The 23416-nt window shown below is 40.6% G+C and overlaps 1 protein-coding gene across 2 annotated transcripts in view; it reads right to left on the bottom strand.

Annotated features, from left to right (window-relative positions):
* dscamb (Down syndrome cell adhesion molecule b) overlaps nt 1-23416 on the bottom strand; it is a 131973-nt gene that overhangs the window by 95607 nt on the left and 12950 nt on the right. For both annotated transcript variants that reach the window (XM_006799833.2, XM_006799834.2), the window contains exons 2-3: nt 16356-16673; nt 14906-15052 (exon numbers count right to left, since the gene is read on the bottom strand). In XM_006799833.2, coding sequence (XP_006799896.1) covers nt 14906-15052; nt 16356-16673 — 465 coding nt within the window. The remainder of the gene's footprint in view (nt 1-14905; nt 15053-16355; nt 16674-23416) is intronic.

Here is a 23416-nt window from a genome sequence, read left to right as displayed (position 1 = left end):
CAGAGCCACTGCAGCGACCCAAATGTCCATATACTATAATCTAATCTAAGATGATTCTGGCTCCGGATTGGCTAATCCAACACCACTCTTCCTAATCTGATGTCTAATAGATGACATCTGGACAAGATGACATAAAATAGAAAAAAAAAAAAAAACACACAGTAGGCAATCTGAGTGACTTGTTTGTGAACAATAATCCCGCCTGTACAGTACGTTTAATCACTTAAGCATTAGTTTAGCTACATGTTTACCACAAAGAGAGACAGACAAACATCTTTTCTTTGAGTCAAAGCTTACAATGACACTGTGATATCGACCTTTTAATGTTGTGCTTTCAACCAAAATCCAATCACATGATTTTATTTCACTTTTATTGAAACATTTTAAACCGATAACTGAACCGGTTACACGCTTTAGCTCAGAGTTTTAGAAGTAAATAATGAAACGGTAAATAATGAAATAGCTAATAAATAGTTAAAACGAGCTCGTCATGCTCACCTTTTTCTAGACAGCATGTGTCTTCCCTGCATTCACACCTCTCCCTAAAAAGAAATGAATAAGTACAGAGTCTATTTCTGCTGGTGTCAACACGTTCCTTTGAGTGTATAATGGATCAAATCATCAATAATCAATTGAATCTGTCACCTAGCAGAGGGAGCCCCCCTCGCTCTGACTGCCCATTTTTCTTCTGTCCACTCTGGAGGTGTGATACAAACCCTGAGTGGATGTTCTGTGTCTTTTTCCAAGCTGCGGGAGACCTTCTCAAAGAGCATAGCAACAGACCTGTCTACCCTGTAAAAATAGGATTGGCTTCTGTGAAGCCGACTCGACGCCACAGATACAACACACACACACTTCACTTCATTGATTATGCGCCCAAGCCCCCTCAGAGCCCAGCTTTACAAGTGATGTCTTCCCCTCTTCGCCTTGCTCGCTCTCCTTATAGCCCACATTTTCATCCTCTCGCTCAGATTTTCAGTCATTTACCTGCAACCGCATCAATATTTTAACCTTTCTGGATGCGGAGACTTCCATTATTTTTTCCTTTTGTATATTTCTATTGTTTCCTCTGGATAATGAAATGTTAATGTTACATGGGAATGAGAGACAGACTATAAACACACAGCAAAGACAAAACAGTGGGAGCCATGTTGCAGAAACTGTGAAAACTGAGGCCATCTTCATAGGTGGATTCTTTCTATTTAAATGTACACTTTATTGTATGCAGTAAGACAAATGCTGCTAACGTTATTAACTAATCTGACAATAATACATTTTTTGAAATCAACAGATATCATGAAAAAAGCGAAACCAGTTTCATCTTTATAAGTTTGAGCTGCGCTGTGGTTTAGAGACGGCTTAAAGCACATTAGTGATCATTTTTGATTCATTTTAGGCGTTCCTCGCCGTCTACAGTGCTGATGCTGTGAAGAAACAAAGCTACACCATATTGCACCAAAGGACTCTCCCAATTTCTGTTAAATTGAGCAATTATTAACTTGGAGGCAAAATATTATTTACATCCTGTTACTTGTTGCTTATTCATCGTCAGATTGAGCCGCTACAGATATGGTGGCTCTAAATTTTAGGCGGTACATCAAGTGATTTTCACAAATTATGCCAGAAAAGGGGAAAAATATGTAAACATTTCATACCCGAGAGTGTTTCATCCCATTATTTAGATATTATAGGCCTCTGCGAATCAGGGTCTGCACACTGTAGCATACAGATATTTCACACCAGCTTTCAGCAGCTGTCTATTAGAGTCAGATAACGCAGAGAGAGGTATAAAATGCAGGTGCCGGGGCAGCGGAGTCTGAGCAAACAAATACCCTAAGAGGTTGGGCAGATGTATTGAAAGCTGTTGAGTGATGTGTTTTTTCTTTATTGCAGTGCACACTGTTGACCGAGACAGAAGGAAACAAGGATATGGAGCAAAGAGAGAAAAAGGGAGACGAGGTGTTTTAGCTTGGCCACAATGTGTTCATGAGGGTGTTACCCAGAAAAAGACTAGACTGCACTGTATACGTGGCTCACAGATTATGGCTTTGACAACGCCTTCCTTCTTTTATTTTAATTTCTTTTCTTGAGTAGAATATTCAAAATTTATTGGTTTAAGAAAATTTCCAATAATCAAAAGCAAATTAAACCTAATCTCTGATTTCAGAGTTTTTGAAATGCGCACATTATCTTTAAATGTGCTCTCTTTTCAAACAATATGCTCTCATTAATGGTTTCTCGCTACATCTATTTGGGAAACTCAGATTATGGGTTATCCTGGATTATGTAAAGGACCCTATGCACAAACACTTATCAGTTTCATTTCTTTGTCCTCCCAATGATATTCATGCCAAATCCCACAGCGCCATATCTTTGCTCACAGCTGGCAAGTGTAACTAAAGGATTATGCAAGCAGCTTCTACAAGCAAATAGATTTCTCTCTACTTCAGAGGAAACTGCTAGTTATGCAGCGCCTATCTGTCCGCCAGGCATGCACAAAAACATGTCTCCCCTTTTTCATTTTTTCCCACTTGTTTTAACAGAGGGAGATGGAGAGAGGAGAGAAGAGCAGGAACGGGAAAGTAAACAAAACGAGCATTGAACCAGAAGGCTGTTCGCGTATAGGCACAGCCATTTTGTATTGTACGGCTGGCTGTACCGTAAACCACAGGCGTGCACACCTTTGGATTTAATGGAATATGGCTGCTAAAACAATAGAAGGTTGAACTTTGCGCGAACTGGATTTGCATTAAAGCACATGATTAGACAAGGCGCTGCCTCCGCCTAACAAGCCAATTAACATATGCCACTGGATAAACACTGATTGTCCACTTAGCTTCTCAGACTGAGCCCCAGCTCATAACTGATGCCTCGTAGCGGCAGCGCTGTTGGAAACATACGACACGAGGCTCCAGCTATTTGCTGTATGCAAATATTTGGAAGGTTTATTTCCCCATAAAGCTCTCGGCTCAACTCTAGCCTATGACGGCAATTTCTGATTGTCTGCATGGCCTCCCCACCGTCCCTGGGGGAAATGTGTATTAATTAGCATCGATCTGAAGGAAGAAAACACAGAGCAGATTGGGGCAGGTCCAAGGCCATCACTGATGCAGAGGCTTACTTGAAATAAGGCATTGTACATTTTAAGCAGCTAGCTGTCATCCCTACCCAAAGCAGAGCACAATAAGTGAAACATTAATGTTATTGTGTGCTAAATTAACTCAATCAACAATATACACCTTTTTTAACCTAGATATTGGTGAGCATGTTTTGCGGAGACATCCAGACTTTTTGTGCCTCCCTCAGGCACTTTCTAATATACTGTAAATACAGTCAGGGTGCTGACCTCAGCTCCATCAGCTTTTGGACCATTTTTCTTCGATAATGTCCTAAAAGCCATAATGTAAATGTTTCTCGATCAGCAGCAATCAAATGCCCCGAGATGCATTCCATATCTTCTTGCTGAGGAGGCAAGGCCTCTTTGAGCCATTAGACTCCAAACAGCTGTGAAGGCCTCGTTATGTGCACAGCAGTGTATCACTGGACTCTCACAGAGAGCTCTGATATCTAATTTATTTTTTAAAGATGCATCTATCAGATGATGTGCAGCAAACTCAGTTTAAGATTATGCTACTCTTTTTTTTTTCCTTTTCCTCCTCGCTTCCTTTGTCTGTCTCCGTCTTCAAAATCTGTGCGTGAACACATTTTGTTCTTTTAATCTAAACTCTGCAAAGGTTCACTCACGGCCATTTTCACTGATTATATCTGAGCTTCTTTTGAAAATAAAGCTCTTATATTATGGTAATCAGTCAGGGGACAACAGGAGCAAAGATCTGTAAATCACTGACAAGCCTTATAGATACAGCAATAAATCATAAAGCAAAGGAAATAATAAAACACTTACCTTTTGAACCTATTTAAAGCTGAAATTCATTAATCGTGAATTAAGAGAAATTCATCTGTTTTGATAACCGATGCATCATTTATCAAAACACATGACAAGCGACTGCAAACGATCTTGACACTTAGACTTTCTCAGTTGTGCAGATTCTTTATTGCTTCTTAAATTAAAGTGCACATCTTTGAGTTTTAGACAGTTGGATGGATAAAAACAATATTTGAATAGACCGATGTTTGGGACTTTGGTCTTAGGGGCATTATAATAATTTATGCACTGGCCTTATATGGGGAAACATAGCTACTGCCTCTAAATATATATGAGATTTCTCAGTCAGAGTAGTTGGATAAACTTAAATGTTACATTGTTAAACAATTTCCAAAGCTCCTTTTCAGAGAACATGGAATTTTTTTGGCTGGAATGGCGGTACTGTGCTACTATTAATACAACTATTTTGTCTCAGCCAGCTGCAAAAAAGAAACCCAAGAACCATTTTATCTACAGTATGTTTCCATTTTTCAGAGACAAAAGACAAAGGAAAGGAAAGGAAAGGAAAGGAAAGGAAAGGAAAGGAAAGTTTGCTGGAAGAAATAGACAACAATTACACTTGCCCTAGGAGGCCGAGGGAACCTGACCACGTTGCTATGGAAACTCAAGTACAGCAGAAAGTAACACGAAAATCAATTCAGATTGAGCTTATCTCTCCTCTCTCTCTTTCCTTTCTCATTTCGCAAGGGCTACAAAGCATGCTTCCACTCTGAATCACATTTTTAACTATTGCTGGGCTGATGCAGCACTAATCAGAACAAACACAAAGACTTTCCTTCCATTCGACCCTTAAATGGGAGGAAAAAAAATGTGGATTATAGGATCCAGAAAAATGCTTCTTCAAACGCACACCTTAGAAACTGTATGAAAGAAAGATGCAAGCGTGAATGTGCTGCGACACAACACAAATCACCCTCTGTCTCAGGCGCTCATTCTTGTGCTTTCTTTCCTTTCTCTCCATCCTCTTCACTCGCTCCCTCAAAGGGGCAACAGCAGCTGTACGCAGGTGATAAGCGTGTGCGGCGATGGGCGCTCGGCTGTGATAGGCTGGCTCAACTCCTACGCTGATGTGAAGATTACAGGCTGCGTCTGTCAAAAGGCCACTCTGCCCGTGGTTGTCACCTCGTGACGTCACTGCTGCGAATGACAGTTTGACTGGCCACATACACGCACAGCGCCATTAATGCTTCAGTACAACGCGTCCTCTCAGGTTTAAGAACCTCTTGTACCTTGTAGTCCCCCACATATCTCGAAATCATTAATTCAGTGCAGTAATATCACAGGAAGCTTAATTATAAATGTTTTTGTCTGCTTTTAATCGCACACAGACACACAGGTAGCACACGGTGAGGACATAGCAGACCTGCTGTTTTCACCACAGCCACTTAGCAGCAGTCCACCGGGAGTTTGGGTGTTTGGATCTTAGTCACTGGCTGCAGAATGGCAAGGTGAGGTCAAAGACGGGCCACGAGTATACCGAGTGTGTGATTGTCTGTGTGTGTCTAAGTGTTGTTCTCAAGGCTCATGCCAAAGAAGAGGCAAGAGGAAAGAAAACGAGCCTTGAAGAAAAATAATGATGCTTGATGCCTCATACATCAAGGAAAAGATGGAGGGTCACCTTGCTGTGAAGTCAGCTGGTCATTTACTTGTGATGGATTCAATCTGGAGAGCGATTTGTCCATTTGTCACCGGTGAAGTCAACTCAAACTTGCACAATGTGCTAAAACTGTGCAGTAATTGGACCTTTCAGGTGTTCGGGGAATGGCTAAAACAAAGCTGTATCAGAAGAAAAGTGACCAGTTATAGCTGCTTGGCACCAAAGAGAACATTAAAAAAAGAACAGTACAGCGACTAACAGTGATAAAAATGACGATATTTGTTGCACTAGTCCCAAACACTGATTAATGTTCAAGCCACCAATCAGCTCAATCGGGTTCATTTTCTTTTATTATTTGGCAAAAGAGTTTAAAGTTTGCGCTTTTAAAATATTCGGATGATATCAGCAGGCTTCACCAGGTCACTGTATTAAGGGTTTGGGGTAGGATTAGTTTCACATCTTCACCTGTATTGGGGAAAATGGAAATCCTATAACAGAAAAAGTCAGGCTAAAATGCATGCAACAACATGTAATAGTTTCTAAAACTATGTTTGTTTAGCGCGTGGCAAAAATGCATCCTAACGCTAGCCCAGATGAACGTGAACAGGTCAACGCTTGAGGAGACACAGCAAAGAAAAGAAAAAGAAACAAAGTCTAGTCAAATTTGATCGACCCGAGAGGGAAATTCTGCCTCCCAGACACTGATTCTTATTTTCCATAATGCAACTCAATGGCAATCTTGCCTGGTCAGTGCACGTGTCTTTCAAGTCCCAAGCAATTTACAGAGGCTGTCCGGTAACATTTGTAGCAACTAAACCTGAGCTGAGATAACACGGAGAGTTCCCAGAGCTCCGTAACTCGGGAGGATGCAGTAGTGTTTTCACAAGCTATAGCTGGATGTTAAGACGAACTTATACATCCACACAGTGTTTGGTTGTGAAATTAGATCCCTCTCTCCGACTCTCTGATTGGTGTCCACTGCAGGTGTTCTGAAACCATGATCATGTCTAATCAGTGTTACAGATGCCCAGCATGGGGCCCACGGGCTCCCAGGCACTGTGTGAAAGTTTAAAGAGGCTCAATGTGATTTACTGTATTTTTACAGATTTACCACCCTGGGAGAAGAATAAGAGCACGTATTAATCCTTGATTGGATGGAAGATGAGAGAGAGAGAGAGAAAAAATGGAGTGAAAAATCCCTATTAGGTCAGCAGAGTAATTTGAGTTATTAAGTGCCTTTTTTTACTCTAATCAGTCACTTAAGATGGGATCAGACACTGCTGCATTATGGGATGTGACTGAGCACACCAGTTTGTCTCAATTTATCCCAGTGCTTCAGCTGGGAACATATGGACACATTCCTCCGTGAACCCCACCACCTGTCATGCATGACACATGCAGACACATGCATGAGCACAGGGTGCTTGCACCTACGCAGCCATTTCATTCAGCAGCCCACATACAGGAGAGTTTATAAACAGAAATTAATTGCTTGTTCCGGCTGTAATTAGCTCACACCATGCTTATTACTAATCTGTGTTTTGGCCCGACGCCAGGCTAGTTCTGGCCCGGATCCAGTCCATTTTCAGCCGAGCGTTGCTCTACAGTAATCCAAAAGCTCAGGCAGGATGGACCTTTTCCTCTAGATGAGCTTCTTTCAACCATAAAACTTAAATGTCTAACTTTTCTCTGGAAAAAAAGCTAAATTATTTACATCTTTCTATTTCTGTCTTATTTGTTAAGGTAATAAGACAATGTGTATAAGATCAACAGTAACTTCAAATTGCATGTCCTCTTGTCTACACTTTCTTTCAGCAGATCGCACTGGCCTCCGTAACACAAATTTCCTAAAATGAGATCACTGCACTCGCAGCACACTCTTCCAAATCAGCGCTTATCTAAGCTTCTGTCTTCAGGCCAAGTCAAAAACAAAGCGGCATCCCCCATAGCCAAATTGCCTATTAAAGATGAGAGCATGTTCAGTCTCCCATTGCGCCTAGCCATCACCACCCTAATCATTCTCAGCCTAAACAGCCTAATGGCTGCCATATTGCTACTGTTTATTAGTAAACACTGATGGAAGAGTGCCCGCCTCAACAGTTGTTGATTTTGTCTATCCGTATGGAGTATCAGCTGGGAATCACAGCCACCGTGCCAGAACGTTGCCTGCTGTTCAGTCCCCCATCACTAAACAGATTGCTTTATTGTTTTATGTGCATAGCGATTATGTCAGTAGACAGTTTAATATAAAACATGAACATCAGTGAAACAGTTGTTCAACAGATGAACTAAAAAAAAAAAAAAGGAAAAGAGAGGACATGAAAGGAACTTTTTTTAAAAATTGCATTGTGTTTCTGTGAAAATGTACGAGTCTGTGCATCAGCTCCAGAGCTGGATTCTTCAAAGATCACCTTAGGTTTAAGATGCTTTTGGGAAGCCCAGTCCAAGATTGATTTCCCTCCATCTCAGTCTCAGTAACCCTTCTATCGATCCTTATCAAATATGTATCACGTCCTCAAGCCCTCACCACAACTAAGATGGAGACTTCAAACAGTGGAAGCTCAAAGAGAAAGTCAGAGGGGAGCGAGGTTTTCTTTATCTCTCCTCTGTGCTGAAGGAAGATCTGAATCCAAATAATAATGTAAAAAGCGTAAAAATGTTCCTGAACCATCCAAAAAGCGCTGCTTATTAAAGAACCTTCAAGATGAAAATGTGATCCCAGCTATTTTAAAGCCTCAAACATCAAAGCTTTCAAAATAACACGGTGTGAATGCCACCCAACAGCGAGCTAAGAAAAGGCAACAGTGAGATGACTGCGCGCACAATGCGTGTACACAAGAAAACATCTCCGCGCTAACCTCACTTCTTGCTAAAAGGGTCTCGTCTCGTCCTGTTCCAATTCCCCAAACTCCCCTTCACGCAGCACTCATAAGTTGCAAATGCACAAAATGCATCCTTCAGTTCGCGTTCCCATAATTCTCTGTGGCAGCAGAGTGATTAATGCACACAACTATTGATTTTGCTTTTTGCTTTTTTTTTTTATTACGAGAGTGGCCTTAGCCCACCAACCCAAAACACTCCTTATGTGACAACATCACAAGCTGCACACACAACACATATGTGCTGTTAAAAATAGAAATAGTTACTCAGAAGCAGCACAGAGAAACATACTAAAGAAACAAAAAGCACCCCATCTCCTAGAGTCAGTGTGTGTGTGTGTGTGTGTGTGTGTGTGTGTGTGTGTGTGTGTGTGTGTGTGTGTGTGTGTGTGTGTGTGTGTGTGTGTGTGTGTGTGTGCGTGTGTGTGTGTGTGTGTGTAGGTGTGTGCATGTTTAGACGTCCTTGTTGAGGACAGAAAATTACTAAAGGACAGAAAAATACTAAAGAAACAAAAAGCACCCCATTTCCTTTAGAGGCTTGGCACTATACTTGTGGGGACCAACAGTCACTTATGGGGACAAAATGCTCGTCCCCACGAGTTTAAAGGCATTTTTAAGGCTCAAAATGTGGTTTTAGTGTCAGGGTTACAATTAGGTTATCATTAGGTTTAGGCTGAGGGTTAGGGTTAGGCATCCATTTTTAATGGTTAGGGTTAGGGTAAGCGGCTGGGAAAGCATTATGTCAATTAGATGTCTTCACTAAGATATGAAAACAAGAGTGTGTGTGTGTGTGTGTGTGTGTGTGTGTGTGTGTGTGTGTGTGTGTGTGGGGACTGGGAAAAGGGGTGCAGTGAAAGACAAGGGTCAGCATTTCACTAACTGCTGATCTGTGTGGGAGGAGGGGGGGAGCAAAATGATAGGCGGTGTTGTTTTCATAGGGTTTCACTGCAGAATGGGTGGAGTGTGGTGCAAACACACACATACACACGCAGCCATGCATCCACTACACAGGCACATATATGTGCTGATATGCGCACATGCTCATAATAATATCTTGAGCTTTCTCTGAATTCCAGTCATCGCACTCTTGTGCTTGACCCATTTTCAAGCCCCCCCCCCAAACAAAAAGATCAACAAACCCTGCTCGTGTGGGGAGGAAGAAACAGAAATTTGAAAGAGACTGAAAGTGAGAGTGAGTGAAGAAAGCTTTAAAGAGGAAGACAGAGGGACGAGATCATGTGGCGAATGTGATGCAGTCTCTTGTTTACCAAAGAAAAAGCCTCACCCACACGTCTCTCTAGCCCTTCCTTCTCACTCTTTTGTTTCCCCAACTCTCCCCTCACTTCCTTTCTTCTAATCTGTCCTCTCCTTCTCGACATTTCATTGCATCTTATTCCCTCGCAAGCTCATTCCTAGCACTGTGCCCTCCTTTCAAGGTTGGCCTGACTTTGGGCGTGTTGAATTTACAGCCCCATCTCTGCCTGCCTTCTCAGTGCCCTCACTGTCAATCTCAGTGAAAAATGGAGACGGTGGCACATCACTGGCATGATAAAAATCCTGCAACAGTGATCACGTAAACCAAACACCTACAGTAGCCCCTTTGAAGACATCCTTTACATTCCCGCAACTGGGCCGCTGGCTGGTTAAGGCTGTGATTCTATTAGGAAGCAAACTGTTTAATTAGCCCCTATAAGCACTCACAAGGAAGAGAGACGAGTGAGCAGAATGCAAGAAGCCAACACGCATGTGACTGAAAAATGTAGCCAGATTTTTTTTTTGTCCCCTTTGCGATGCTCTGAGTATTGGATGGAGTTATTTGCATAAAGCAAATAAAAAAAATAGCATTTTCCATGCAGGAGGAAATTGACTGGGGCACTGTGCCAAGCAGGTTATGCAACGAGATGAGAGGAAAAGAAAGAAGTCCGACAGTCAAGGCCGGCGGAGGAGGATGGAAGAGAAGAGAAGAGAAGTATTTTCCTCAGTCAAACATAAACATAAAAAAATGTCAACATCTGATTTTATCATTATGGATAAACACCATATTACAATATATTATGTATAGTGTATACAAACCAAAAAAGCGCTCTATCTTTAAAACGTGCGCGGTATGATCCAGTGATACAGGATATGTTTGTAGTTCTATTTTGCAATTAATAAACAGTTAATAAATATTAGAAATATTTAGTTTATCACAATATAATTTGCAAACAAAATCAAAACAAACAAAAAATGTGATATTTGTTAATAAATGAAGTATGCAGACATGTTTTTGGTTAAAAAAAATATTACTGAATAGTAAAAATATATTTATATAAAGATTTGGCCAAATCTAGACGACAGACAAGTGCTGTACTCTTATAGTATTTATGCACTGTCCAAATTTTATTCAAACATCGGAGAAGAAAAGTTATGCAATGTTGTGTGGAATTTAGAGGGTGGACAGCCAAGATGGCAGCACACCCTGGAAGTAGGCAGGACCTGTGGAGTCTCTTCCTTCCTTCCTTCGCATTCTAAGCCTGTGTCTTACTGTATCGCACAATAAAGCTTCCTGTCTTTCATCTCTAACCTAATCTCCTGCCTGAAAAGACGAGAGGAATGCGTTTTCTTTCCCTGAAGGAGGCCGTATCTCCTTGTGACAGGGCGATATGGCCTCCTTCTTCTTTTCCTGTCCTCTCCCCATCCTACCTGACCTCTCTTCACCTTTCCCCTCTTTACCAGCTGTCCCCCAGGGAGTTTCTGCAGGTCATCGGTCTGGCTTACACGTCGTTATCTTAGGCTGTGTCAGGTTTCCTCCCGGATTAGTATGTGATAGGTGTACAGGTTTAGTTTCTCTTAGCCTAAGTACATTACAGCACTGGGCCTGATAGGTCTCGTCAAATGAATCATATTAACATATAACATATTCATTTTGATTTTAATAGTTAGAAATCAAAGCTACAAATCCCCAGCAATTTAAAAGACAACGATATGAGGCTGACTATTACAAATGATGAGATGGTTGATAAGTGTTGTCAGTAGTCAGTGACAGCTGAGCCTAGTTCTTCCAGAAGTTTCATCCTGTTAAAAGAGAGTTTTTTCTTCCCACTGTTGCCAAGTGCTTGATCAAACATTTCCCTTCTTAAACTCATTTTGTCCCGTATTTTCATGTTATTTTTATTTTTATTTTAGATGTCTAGCACTTTCACCAACAGCTGTTTTTTAATGTGCTATAGATTAAACTTGATTTGGCACAATCTTTAAAAAGAAAGATTCTGATGCTTTTTGGGACAACATCCTAGACCAAGATAGGCAGCAATCTGACATTAATGAGAAATACAAGTCAAATTATAATTTATTAACCTAAAAAAAGGGTCCAATTACATAATCTAAACACTCACATCTAGGCACTACGCCGAAAATTCTGCTCTTTCAGTTTCAAAGTTTGATGCCTCTACTTGCAAAACAAAAGTTAAACCCTGAGAGCTATCTTGTGTGCATCCTTTCTTACCAACAGCATGATAACTTTACAATACAATACAATGTTTTGTATTGTATTGTATAACTTTGGGCTAATGTTCCCTCTTCATCTATAGAGCGCAAGAACAGTCAATAAGAAGTCGGTCTGTACACAGTAGGCACAAGAGGAACTAATCTAAGACTTGACAGATTTCAGCTCACGACTGACGATGCAAGCAGAGGGCGAATTTGTGCTCAAATTGCACAACATACGTAACTACGAGCATCCTAGAGACGAGCACAAGGTCTCTGAGACAACATGTTCTCTGCAGCTCATTCGGCGTTTAAGCACTGGTTTTGCAGAAGCTCTTGTCTGAAACCAAGGCCGCCCAGCTCATTAAGCTGCCTCATATCATGAATGATAGGAGACAAAAGGCAGGTAGATAGAAAACACAGAGACACACACTATCCCTTTTCAAAAAGCACGGGCACTTGACATGCAAACACATTGGTGTGTAAAAAAAAAGAAAAGCTCTGCATTTACATGAATGTGTGCACACAGGTAGTAAGACAACAGGAGCGCACACGTGCATTCAAATAAAGGTCCATCATATAAAATCCTGGCAGGACCACAGTAGGACACAGCTCAACTCCTCCCCTCCCTACTCTACCTTCCTTCCTTTCATATTTTTTTACCCCTTTCATCTCTGTATTAGCTCTGTCAATTGTTTATCAAAAGCGGCGAGGAGGCGATCGGAGCCGGCCATTTGAAAGCTCGTGCTGCGAGATCCATTTTAAAATTCATGACGGGTTAATGGTATGTTAGTGGCAACATTAGGACCCGGTGAGCTTGCATCATGCTCATTCACATTGAAAACAGGCCGCTTCAAATGACTACTAAGCAGTCCTCGTTCTGAAAGGTAATTCATATTGTAATTAACTTTTCAATCACAGCTGATTAATTAAGACAAGCTCTAGTCTGTAATTATGCATCTATTTTTGACCCTAATGTGAATCACTGGATATTCCACAGATGTCAGCAGCTGCGATTTGAGCCAGTTTCCTCTCTGCGACTTAGAGATCTCAAAAGGCAAAAACTCACACCTGAACATTTTAAGCAGCGAGCACATTGTTGGTATCAGCTTAGATGTTTCAGAGCCGCAGGTCTTTATCACCATGATCTGCCACGATGTTTTAACCATTTTGATTATTTCAGCCTCTATTCAGAGAAATATCTTATAAAAGATGCGTCTTTCTTCTAATTCTGATGCACCGTGCAAAGGTAGAGAAGTGCACTTGATGTTACCGCTCCCAACAAAAACCTGAGATTAATAATTCAGTGAGGCGGTGGGATAGCTTTATTTTGTGTCCTTTGAGACTAAATCGTCTTTTATGTAAAACTGAATAAAAGAAAGGAAAGGGCTGTGGAAAAAAAAAAAAAAGTCGGAAAACTAGGCTGGGCCAGACTGCATCCCCCTGCCATTGTCAAGCCCGGTTGGTATCCTTATGGTGTCTCTCACTCACTCTCTTGTTCTTTGCTCACGCACAAACACGAGCACACAACACACACACACACCTCCTAACCCTCCTAGAGTAAACATACCCTCTCCATAACAGTGCGCGGTGAATCCGCTCATGCATCAGAATCTACCATCAAATATTTATCACCGAGCAGCAGTGATTTTGACCGTGTGCTCATGCTTTTGACAGCACTCGCCTGCTGCAATACTTATTGGAGTAAACACAGACAATCCGATATCGTTGTTCTTTTGAACACTCGTGAAAGAACTCAAAAGAACACCAAGTGTACAATATAATCCATCAAAACTTCACTGCATATTCTATAGGCTGTCTGGCCTGCGGTAAAAAGCACAGACATCACTGTGGACTGTATGAGAGATGATTTGGAAAAATAACTGGCAGACATTGCATTTTAATTTGCAGAAATGGCACAAATACTACTCCTGGTCTATACATGGAGAGGTGTTCTTCATGTATTTTCTAATTCAGGTCAACAAACTTTTGTTTTTGATCTAGAGAACACATGTAAAAGTATTTAATTCGCATGGACGCTTTTGTTTTTTCAGTCACACTTAAGATAAACATCATCTCTGGGTCTTGTCTACATGATTCATTTCATTTGCGGAACCTAATCATATCTGCATGCTGCATATTTGCTCGCTCTCCGTGACACTAGGCAATGTCTTCAACCAGCAGCTTGCAGCGAGTAACTCGAGTAACCTCGAGTAAATAAGTCGCTGGCATGGATCAGAAGACACATCTTCATGCTTGAGCACACACATTTAAAATGCCACCAAAACACCGTCCCAGATTCTGCCTTCAGTCAAATGACATCAAGTGCTCACTTACAGGTCCCTGAACGCCACAGTATGAAGCGAAATCAGCCAGCGGGCAGTACATGGAGCAATCAAAGAGATAAGCATCCCATTTAACCTGAGTAAAAATTCAAGCTACAGAACGTTCTGGTGTGTTGCGCTATCACGCTGTGCCACTGGATTCAAATAAGGAGGGTAAACTAGGTCATTGGTATGTAATGCTATGTAAACTGTCCCACTTTACCCCTTGCTGGACTCAAAATGGCGTTGGCTGAGGTGGAGTGTGTACAAGAAAGAGAAGCCCAGTGATTCAATGTGACAGTTATCAACATCCTCTGGCTAGTGAGAGGACATAGCTGTATAGAGCTGCAGAGCCCCAGTAATGGCAGACTCAGCCAGTAAACAGGTAAGAAGATGACTCACAGCTAAACAGAACACAGCGTCCAAAGAGCACAGAGCAGAGTAAGTGGAAGGCAACTGGGCATAAACAGCAAAAAAAAAAAAGGACACAACTCTCAAAAATTACCGGCATGGCCACTAAAAGTCTTTTTTTTAGTACATACCTTGCACAAAGTTACAAATGTGGTCGGTCATTTTAGCATCAATGTTTGCTTTTTACCTTCAGATATACACATTAAGTTCAGTTATTACCATGTTGTGAACATGGAGGTTTTGAGTGCTAAAAGCTCTATATTTGAAGTTTTTCTCCTACCTGAGCTGAGCGACACGGTGTCTTTCTCCCATGATACGACAGTGACGTAGGCCTCCACAGAAGCAGGAATAATGCACTTGAACACGGCTACACTCCCTCTCATAGCCTTCTGGTCAGCCACTCTGACTGTGTAGGGTTCCCGTGATACTATTGAACAATTAAGAAAACAGAATTAAAATTGTCTCATTTACAGGGCAAAAAAATGACATTATTATGCTTTTTTTTTTAAACATACAGGGTGAAGCAAACTGGGAAAGTTGCAAAGAAAGGGACACTTTCCATGGTAGTGGAAAGTGTAGCTTAAAGTAGAGACACAAGTTTCACCTAAAAAAAATGTAACTACAAAACTGGTACATGTTATAGCATGAACTTCTAATCTTATCTGTGTTTCAGAGAACACAGTCCACAGCAGGTATCAACCACCTTACACAACTCCTTGTAGCTATGTAGGAACAGATCAACGGAGGTGCATAACATGGGCTATTCAGACCCCCAGCCTCCGTCAGAATGCTGCTGAAGTTCTACTAGAGGTGGGACGCACCTCCTCAGTATACATTTAGGCATGGCTGGGCTAATTGGCATCCTCCACTCACCATTAGTTATTGCTGAGCTCCTCTCTTCCCCTGATTGTTCAACACATTTGGCCAAAAGTCTACTGATACAGTTACAAGACTGATCATTGACCTGTGCCCTAGGGTGTCCTGGTTAACATTCTTATGCGTGAACGTGGTGTTATTTATGGACAAATATTCCAATGCTAGAACAGTGCTTGGATTCAGATCATTCAGATTTTTCTTCCCAGTCGCTTCCCTCCAGTTTTACTGGACCCAGTAGGACAATGGTGTCTCCAACTTCCATCACCCTACTCAGGGACTCCAAGAAACTACCAGAAACTCAGAGCTGTTATTTTGTGCTTTACAGTGAGGATCTCTTTTTTTGACACTAGGGAAAACCCCAGTTTTCAGACACTAAGCTTGGATGATACAAGTATGCCCACCTCTGTCCGACATTGCCCTGTCCAATCACTGAGGGCAATAGCAGATTGGACTAAAGTCCAGCCTTCTCCAGTAGACTGCTTCCAAAAGCTGTGCATTGAAGTCCAACATTATCAGGCCAGTTTCTCCTAATCTAAAGTGGTACCTTAGGTTTCTTCCCAAAGAGAGAAGTGACCTTGCATGTCCTGAGAACAACTTGGGATTGGACCATCAAGGGTTCTGCCTGGCAACTGTCTGATCTATACCTACAGATCAATCATTAGTTGCTCTAAGCCTTTAAGCAGCATTATTGTAAGATTTTGGACCTTTGCTGGACTTAACCACTAAACTACAAAAAATAACACACTATCAGTACTACAAGTGTTGTACACTCAGTCTGTTAAATTCATACCCATGCAAGTTCCCCCATCATCACAATAACAACAAGTCCTTCAAACCCTTATCTGGAGACTCACCGGCTTTGATGTGGACATCCTGACTCCTAATCTTGCCAGAAGGGTTTTCGGCAGTGCAGTAGTACGTGTTGTCATGGATCAGCTTGCTAAAGCTGGATGGCAGGAAGTTAAAGATCTGGAGGGTTCCATTGGGGTGAACGTGACGGATGCCGGGGACATCGTAGATCTCCTCGCCGGTAGCCAGATACCACCGCAACGAGGCAGGCGGCGCACCCCCAGCAGGACAGGGCACAGAGGTCCCTGTGGTGCTGGCAAATACTACCTCTTGCAGAGATGCATTGACAAAGTATAAGCTGGAATGTAGGTCTTCACTGAAAACTGGAAAAGAAAAAAAATAGGAGAACATCACAATCTGTGGTTTTGATTTTATATATCAGTCTTTCATTTTTAAATTTTGCAGTAATTATTGCTGAAAGCACCACCTTAACATAAGTTGATAAATATGCTCTTGATATTAAGCTCTTGATATTTAAGTATCAATTTAAATTAGTTAAGATGAAGAAGATTGAATCAGTATTTGTTAAAAAATCTCTGACTCCAAGTGTTGCTTATTCATTGCTCATGATCAGCAGTTATGGATTCATCAGTGTATTCCCATCCCTGGGATTTTGGGAACATTAAATTAACATAAACTCCCATCAATTATGAAATAAGGTCCACGGCCGTGATTATGTTCATGCTTCAGTTTAAACTGGCATCACTGTAAAGAGAATGGCATTAAATGTAGTTAGTGCAGGAGCATTCTCAAGCGTATAGGAGGGTAATAAATGTCAATGTTGGATCAATTAGCTGCATATAAATCTACAGCTGTTTGATTTCAGAGTGAAGAAGCCAAGGCAGCAGATGTCTACGATCGGAGGTTCTGTGAAAAGACAGTTTGTTTGTATTTCAGGCAAAAATACAGCATTTGTGTGTGTATGCCTTGTCGCCTCAGCCTGGTGGCAAAGCTCTGCAGTAAATGGCTTACAGTGGCACTGGCAGCTGGCTTGGACCCTCTCTGGGGAGAAAACATTTTAGCACTTCATAAATTCCTAACAAGGTTTCAAATTGCAGACATTTCCATCCTTTTCTCTGCTCCAGTAGCTCTGAACTAGCAATGAGACACTCCACTGACCTGCACATGTACACATGCAAAACACTCATTTGAAGATTAGGAATTCAACACACAAAAATTATTATGGAGGTAAGGATCACTGCTGGAGCCTTTCTCCCGAGAAAGGAATATGCAGATATATTGAAAAGTTGGACAGAGACCTATATTTTCAATGTTATATAAACTACACTACACCACTACACTAAAAAAAAAACCATACAGACATTTCATTTAAATGTTTTGACTCTAGTTCAGGGCAGGATAACTATTTATCAAAATACGAACAGACAGTATATTTTTCTGTGAGATTATAAAGCTATATATTTGCTACATTAAGGTTAGATAAAACAGTGATCTGTATATTGCCCCCCACTACAGTATTTTCTTATAAATGTATTTTTTCTTACAAAATAATTTAAATAATATTATATTATAAGGGGTAAACTGTGCTTCTGCAAATAGACAGCAAGTGAAAGAGTTTTTTTTCCCCCAGGAATATGAATAAATGGCGAAAATAACCTTATCTTTTATGTTAGCTCTAGTTAGCTCTAGTTTAAATTAGCGCTATAAAGGCTAATGCTAATTTAAAATAAAATACGAAATAAACGAGCTAACACTCATATTAGTAGCATTCAAACCCGCAAAAAACTATGTCAAAAAAGTGCACTCATTTTAGATGTATTTGAAACTTCTACATTAAAATGTTTAGCGCAAACAAAGTTATTTTTTCTTTTTTCTTTTTTTTTAGCTAGCTAGAAACCCACAAATGGGATGGTAGCTGTTTATTTTTCCTGTAATAAAACACACTGGTCACATATGTTTAAAAAACAGAATCATATCAATTGTTATGTCAAATTAAACAATGCTGTTTTTTCTACTGAGACTGTAATATCACAGGTATCACTGCAATATCTCACCATGCCTGCCTGGTCTCCCTGTTGGCAAGAATGCAGCCTAAATTTTATTACCAAAAAGGAGCAAAGTGCCTTATGTGGCTTGCATTATAGCTTTTAGGGGGCTCTAATCACCTTTGTGAGGAAAAATGTAAAACACAATAAAATAATATATTTATAGAAAACACATTTTTGATGCTGTAATTATGGTTTTTAACATGTCAGCTGTGACTCAGACTGTAGTACAGCCCACAAGTAGCAAGTACCAATCAATCAATGTCTGCATCCCTTTTTTATACAATACGTGACTCTGCTTGCTGCCTGTCTGCAATATGTATCTGCCTGTCCTAGAACATGCCCATATGCATACATGCAAAATATTTTCTGCAGATTCATTTGTTTAAACGGATGATAAGATGTTTACGCAACTCATTATGTTTCTCAGATATGTGGAAAAAATAGGTATTTGTTAAATATAGTGTATTATATAGTTTATATCTTATAATATATATTGCATATACAGTTTCTTCAACAATATATAAAGCAGATTGTGTAAATGTCACATATGCGTTTATAGAAAGACTGACTTTTTAAGAGTGGGTGGTCCAAATAAAATTTCTGCAATGTGCACTATATATGCTCCCAGCAGAGAAACTTTCATATACCTGTACAGTCTCTAACATCAAAAAGTTTTAGCCAATTTAAATATTTTAAGACGCTGTGGGATTGTGCGCCGGGTTCTCGATGGGTCTGTGGCACCGGCTAAGATGAAAATAATACATCAAAGTCATATTAAATTCTGATTCATTCTCTTTTTCCAGCTGGCACTGGGAGTATCAATCTTCTCAGTGCTCTGTTGATAATACAGATCGGAGGTGGTGGTGGTAGTAGTTTTTTTTTTGAGGGGGGGGGGGGTTCAGCCTCACCTGATGGTGCTCAAGGTTAGTGAGAAGGAGAAGACACTTTAAAATCACTCGTGTCAAGATATTTTAAACATACTGCTTTGATTCGTTTTCATCCAGCAGAGAATTTCCCTCGTGTGAAATCCAAAATATACAGCTGATTATGCTAAAGACAGTTTGTGTTGTGAATGAGGTGTGTGTATACATGTAGTAAAACGTTATATTTTGTAAACTTCAATTGATTTGATTCGGGGAAGTAAGTGAAGAAAGTTTGTCAATTTTATTTAAACGAAATTAAAAAATACACATAATGTTTTTTCTTAATTTAAAAAAAAAAATCCAGTTACAAACAGCTAGCACACTTCAAAGTTTTCCGATCAAATTATTCAAGTGAAGTTAATTGACTCTTGAAGATGTTACAATAGAAAATGTCTCGAGAGAAGATAGATTAAAGAAGTGTGCGGCCGCTTGAAAAGCTTCTATTCTTCACGAGCATCAGAGAAATTGGATTAGGATTTATGCCACGGCTGTTTTGATATTCGCCTATTTCACATTTAAAAGTAGGTGAGAGCTATTCAATTTAGACTGGCTGAGTGAGATTGATTTAATTTAACAAAGAAATGGACTCTGGTGAAAGTGCGCATATCGCTGCACTGCTCGTTTTCCTAATTGACTAAACTCAGGAGCCAGACCGCAAAATGCTGTGATGACGCATGTACATCACTCCCCTCGACCTCACAAAGAGCAGCAAGTCATGCCCCAACAAATGGCCTCAGGGTCCAACCACTTACTACATTGCCCGGGAGGAAATCAGTAATTGGCATAATTTTTCATGAGCTCAACTGTAAAAGGTGAAATAAATGACACTGTTCAATAATGCATTATATGCATCTATAATTGACGGTGATTTTTTTTCGGGATCTTCAGAGGGACAGGAGGAATGAGGAAAGCTGTTTTATGTAAACCTTAACTATCACAAGAACTTTAATATTTACCCTCTTTTAAATGTAAGCTTTTTATTCACTAATCTGGTGCTTACTGTCATAGTTTTGAGTGCTATTCTTGCAGTTTCCTATAGCTAGCTCAAACCCAATATTGCAGAGATTGTATTTTGTTTACACGTTGCACTTCTGTAATTCCCACTGTTTATGCAACTGGCTTAGGAAGCAATGAGACAGATATTGGAGCAATAATGTTAAAAACGATCATTATTTACTATTTTTAAGACTTTCAAAGCTATAAAGAAATCTCTACAGGGCTGAAGTGTATGTGTATGAAGTGTTTGTGTGTGGATAGCGTTATAGCATGTAAGAATATATAAGAACGTATATAAACACATCAAACGCGACTATATCACCAAAAATAAATAAACACATATAAAATCACACTATTACTTACATCAGCGGTCCCCAACCCCCAGCCCACGGACCGGTAATGGTCTGTGAGTCGTTTGGTACCGGACCACGAGAGTTGAGGCTTGGGTGTAAAATTTATGGTTTTCGGGGTTTTTATCAGGGTTTTTTTTTTAATCATTTTTATCGTTAACTCGGTTTCCCTGGGTCTTTCCCCGTGTGTTATGAATAAATCTTCTTCTTTTTTGGTAGCGGTGCTGGGTTTTTTTTTTTGTATTTATCCACAAACCCTTAAAGGCCGGTCCGTGAAAATATTGTCCATGGCGCAAAAACGGTTGACTTACATGGAATAATATTAGATGAGATGTGTTTGTGATTCTGATTCATAAAAGCCCAATAGAGGCTCTCCTTTTAGCTCTGCTTTGGTCTCCACCCGCTCCTGCTAAATGCTACACTAAGTTCACCAGCTAGATGCCAGCTGTCTCCATCTTTTGTTTGGTTATGAACCAATATGTATACATATTTTTTCACCTTAGAAGAGCTTTCTTGTAAAACTAAAGAGGCGTGAAGAGTAAACAGAAGTTATCCATCATAAAACAATAAAGATGCAAGACACAACAGTGGTGTGTAACGACAGGTGATCCTTTTTGGAGAGTTTATTGCTAAATAAATTGACCCATTGACCATATAAAAATATTCCTTAGAGCACCATTTTGTATTGTGTTATACTGTGTCCTTGTTCTATAGTGTTTCATATGTGCATTATACACATAAAAACATCACGTAAAAGTTTAAAGGTTTTTATTGGGAAGGTAAGATATGGGAAAATTAGCTCTTTGTTTATTGCCATCTGCTTTAATGGGACGACAAAGGTAGGTAGTGTGTCTGTTGTTAGACTGCCACACAGATATTTAAACATAACTATACAGTCATTTGTTGCAGAGATGTTGTAATCTATTGTCTGTTTAATGTTATAACTGAAAAACTATTAGAAAAATCTGTTTATTGAGTGCTTGACCTTTTGATGATCTGTTTCAGAGAAGCTGTAAGAAGCTCCTACAGAATTACTGTATATACAGCAAACAACACCTATTATGAGCCATAGCTGTGCTCCTTTCCACAGCATAACTGATCGGCTGACAGGCTGTTACCATCCACAGCAGAGCCACGTAAACAGTGAATCAGTGTTAATGCAAGGTAATAAAGATTAGTATACATGGTTGATTCCACAGGTCCTGAAGTCCTTGACTCGCCGCTTAATTATTTTTCAGCCTGACACATGCTCAAAACATGCTACAGTCACTTAAAGTTTGTGTGATGTTTTCCTCTCTCGTGTGTCCTTGCAAGTTAAGATGAATGGTCCCGGTGCCACATGGGACTTCTCATCCCACACCAACATATTCCATCTTTTATGCAGCTGCTAGCTTTTTTGTCATGAACTCTCTGTGACATGTGAAGAAGAGAGAACAGCAGAAAGCAAACAAGAAGGGGCAAAAAGAGAATCAGAGAGGTAGTGGGATTGATTCAGCTTCCCATATTTCAGGGGGCACTTGTGTTGCATCTGTTGAGCGAGCAGATCCATTGTCTGAGTTGTCAACGCCACCGCAGCATGGGGACTCTGCACTGCATGGTAGCGTGGCACCGGGTACCTCATAGTGACAATGTGACAGCAGGAACCTTGGGTAATTAAAGCAGCTCTGTGCTCTGTGCCCTCAGGGCATGTCTGCCTGGGATGTGGAGATCATACCTGGCTCACTCACATTCAACACTAACAGCTGAAGCAATTTTCAACCTTAACAAATTCCTGCTCTGTGCATTTATGGATAGTAGCATTAGTGTGGTGTAGGCAGCGCTCGAGCATGTGATCAAGCTTTATTCCCAGCGGCTAAAAATAGGGCCTTGACCTGTGGGTGACCCAAATTTGAAATACACTGTACAGGTACACTGCATTTCATTTAATCTGATTACCATGGATGAAAATCATATTTCACCAAAGTAAGTTTTTTTTTCTTTACATCAGTCTACGAACTTGAAAGCAATATGTGTAGAGCTATGTATAGAGCGAGGAGCTCTGATACAGGGAGATGATAACCAGCCAGGGCCAGGGAGTCCACTGTGAGTAAGCATTCCCACTGATCTGATCTGCCCAGAGGCAATACACCATGCATGGAAGTTAAATGACTGTATTCCAATTTGCTCTCATGAATATTAAGCAGGGCTGTGACAGAAAGGGCTGGCTGTATGCAAGCTGCTGATCCACACCGACAGATCAGTCCTCTGATGTCTAGGAGGGGCGGGTAACTCTAAAAACGAGGCCCCCACAGCAGATGAGCCTCCTCCTCCTCCTCCCTGGTCTATTTTCATGTCTTAAATGGGCCAGAGTGGCTGGCTGTCTCATCAAGGGAAAGCCAGAGACCCTGGACTGGTTCTCAGTTAGTATAACTAAGCAATAAAGACGTTGATGTCTAAATTATGCTGCTGCTACTGCTGATGATGATGAGTGCAAGTGAATCTGATGAGGGATTATACCGTAGCAAACTATAGCAGCTCCCTCTGCTGCTGCTGCTGATGAATAAAAACCTCCACTAGTAAAAATCTAATATTGCTATGTAATATAACAAGCGCACTAGAAGGTGGAGGGAAACCAAGGTCTGTAATAAAGTAAACAAAAAAGCACTGCTTTGAAATTGTTGCATATATCCACTGCAGATTTACAAGGAGTTGGATTTTACTATGTGAACCTGGAAAACGCTGCTACTGAACCGCAGCAGCTTCTCCAATTAGACCAAACTTATTACAGATGATTTAAGATTTCAACACC

Source organism: Neolamprologus brichardi, chromosome 14, assembly GCF_056152115.1.
Source record: "Neolamprologus brichardi isolate AB-2024 chromosome 14, ASM5615211v1, whole genome shotgun sequence".
Taxonomy (NCBI): domain Eukaryota; kingdom Metazoa; phylum Chordata; class Actinopteri; order Cichliformes; family Cichlidae; genus Neolamprologus; species Neolamprologus brichardi.
This window is presented reverse-complemented; position numbering and strand designations above follow the sequence as displayed.